The 2,500-nt window shown below is 40.5% G+C and overlaps 1 protein-coding gene across 1 annotated transcript in view; it reads right to left on the reverse strand.

Moving 5' to 3' along the window:
- LOC121933026 (protein-glutamine gamma-glutamyltransferase 4-like) overlaps positions 1–2,500 on the reverse strand; it is a 30,841-nt gene that overhangs the window by 24,642 nt on the left and 3,699 nt on the right. Inside the window, exons 2-3 of the mRNA XM_042472234.1 lie at positions 875–1,054; positions 100–206 (exon numbers count right to left, since the gene is read on the reverse strand). Coding sequence (XP_042328168.1) covers positions 100–206; positions 875–1,054 — 287 coding nt within the window. The remainder of the gene's footprint in view (positions 1–99; positions 207–874; positions 1,055–2,500) is intronic.

Genomic DNA, 2,500 nt, shown 5'->3' on the forward strand with positions numbered 1-2,500 from the left:
ATTTCACCACATGGTTTTTCAGCTCCTATGTTACTGTAATACTTCTAAGCAAAAGGGGGGAAATTAGCAGCAGCACCAATTCCAAAACAGGATATGTACCTCGTTCCCATCTGTTTCACAGATGTTTGCATGCCATGGTTGATCATTTTGCCCACACCTTACGTTCAGACGTAGGAAAGTTCCATTGGACTTCATTGGTTTTTCACCTTGAAAAATACAAATTCACAAAAAGTAATATTAACAAATGAATAAAGGCCATGAACAAGGAACAGCAGAGGCAGCAATCGTTGGTTACAGTCTCCATCTTGGATAACTTCTGCAATACACATACTATTGGCATACGAGGTCATTTCACACTACACAGCTATAGTACTATGAATCCACTCGAACTGCCATGGTTCCATCTTATGGAATCCTGGGATCTGCAGTTTAGGGAGAATTCTCAGCCCAAGAGCCATAGTGTCTCTCCAGCTACAAACACCAGGATTCTATAGGATGCAACCCTGCAGTTTAAAGAGAATCATAGTGCTACAACTGTGTAGCATGAAAGCGCACAAGATGACCACCTGAAGAAGATGAGCTGTCAATGAAGAGTAGAATTATGTGGGTCCTCCTTCTTGGCGCCCCATAAGACTTCCCCTTCTTATGCACTGTAGTTCTGACAAAATATTCACATCCCAATAAACTTGCCTTAAATCTGAAATTATAAGTCAGAAAAATGGAGCAAATCTTTATGAATCTGCTTGAAGTCTGACTGGCACCTTTTGCACTTTCTCACTGCAGATAAAGAATCTCTGAAGCAGAAGTGTTTTATACATGCCACATGCTTTCTTAGACTTATTTTAAGGGGCCAAATGGTGATATGCTTACTTACCAATGCTGAGCTGCAGGATGACTTTGTCTTTATCGTGCACCTCCCTGTTAAAAGTCAGCTTCACGGTAAACTCCTTCCCCCGTCGCACGATCAGGTTAGTGTTCTCATAGTCATAGGTATGATGGAGACAGACATTCTTTTTTCTGAGGAAATCAATTCCAACAGCCTTCAGAGGACCCCCTGGAAGACATAAATAACAAGGATGTATTTTCCTTTCCCTTTCTCTCTCTCTCTCTCCTTGTCCACTCTTCTTATGTAAGGCAAATTGTATTTTCAGTTATCCTGCATTCTGATTTAGGCCCCATACAGACAGGCCAAAATAAAGTTGCTTCAGGTCACTTTGGAGGTATGCTATTTAAAAGACGTATGCATACTAAGAGTCGGAAGCCACGCCAAAGCCACGATCCTGTCTTAAGGACTAGAGTGCAGCTTCCAGATTCTTAGTACGCATACATCATTTAAACAGCATACCTCCAAAGTGACCTGAAGCAGCTTTATTTTGCCCTGTCTGTATGGGGCCTTACACACTTTATGGACAAAGCTGGTATCATGGTTGTTTTGTTGGGGGAATATATATGTATCTGTATGAATAGTACAAACTGGAATGAGGGTTCTTGTCTGCTCATTCAATAATTTACTTGTTTTCTTTGATCAGGCTCATGGGCAGCAAAGGGAATTATGTGGCTCTTCATTATTGCTAGACTGCAACTCCCAGCATTCTCACCACTGGCTATGCTAGCAAGAAATTCTGGGAACTGCACTCTAAGAACATTGAAGAGTTGCATGACTAGCACCCCTGCTCTCAAGTGTCAGTTTAACCTTTTCTCTCCCCTCTCCTTCTCTGTCATTTTTATTTTGGCTAGTTGTGGTTTTGTCCATCAGTATTTTGAAGAAACATGCACACACACAATGGCCAAGATCTAGTGGTGTTTTTGGATCATATCTTGCTATTTCCAAAAGAATTCACTGGCTGACTGCTTGTTTCAGATTCTAATTCAAAGCGCTTATATTAAATAAAATAAAAAATAAATACATTTCCTTTCAGTGCCCTACAAAGCTTAGGATCTGGTTTGAGACTTAGGTATTTCCATATCAGCATGCTTGGAATTAATTATCTGCCGATGCCTATTGTTCTAATGCTATTTTTTCCACAGTTCTAAAATACTCTCTCCAGACTTGCTCCCAGGCCAGCAACATAGGTACCTTAATTTTTTTTCCTTTTTATTAATGAAAGCAATTGAGTTTTTTATATGAGCTTCTATTTGTTACTTTTATTTCTGTGTTGATTCTGGGCTGAAGCTCCAATGGTATCAGATTGATCAGAACTAATACAAAACTTTTCTTCCATAAATATATTGATGCTGAACAGTTTACTGGACAGATGGAACATATAGTCCACTGTCAGAGCCATGGATGTGTTGGATTCAGAGTTTGCGTGCAGGGGGATCACCTCTGGAGAGACTACAAGTCCCAGAATCGCCCATCAACCAATATGATGAATGGTGTGCTACTTGGGAGATTCTGGGAACTATGCTCCAATTAAAGAAGTATTTCTAATGCCTGAATCTGTCCTCAGTTGCCCCTTGAAACCTGCTGCTGTGCCAAGTCAGAAAGGGCCAAACTAAA

The sequence above is a fragment of the Sceloporus undulatus genome, chromosome 6 (genome assembly GCF_019175285.1).
Source record: "Sceloporus undulatus isolate JIND9_A2432 ecotype Alabama chromosome 6, SceUnd_v1.1, whole genome shotgun sequence".
NCBI lineage: Eukaryota > Metazoa > Chordata > Lepidosauria > Squamata > Phrynosomatidae > Sceloporus > Sceloporus undulatus.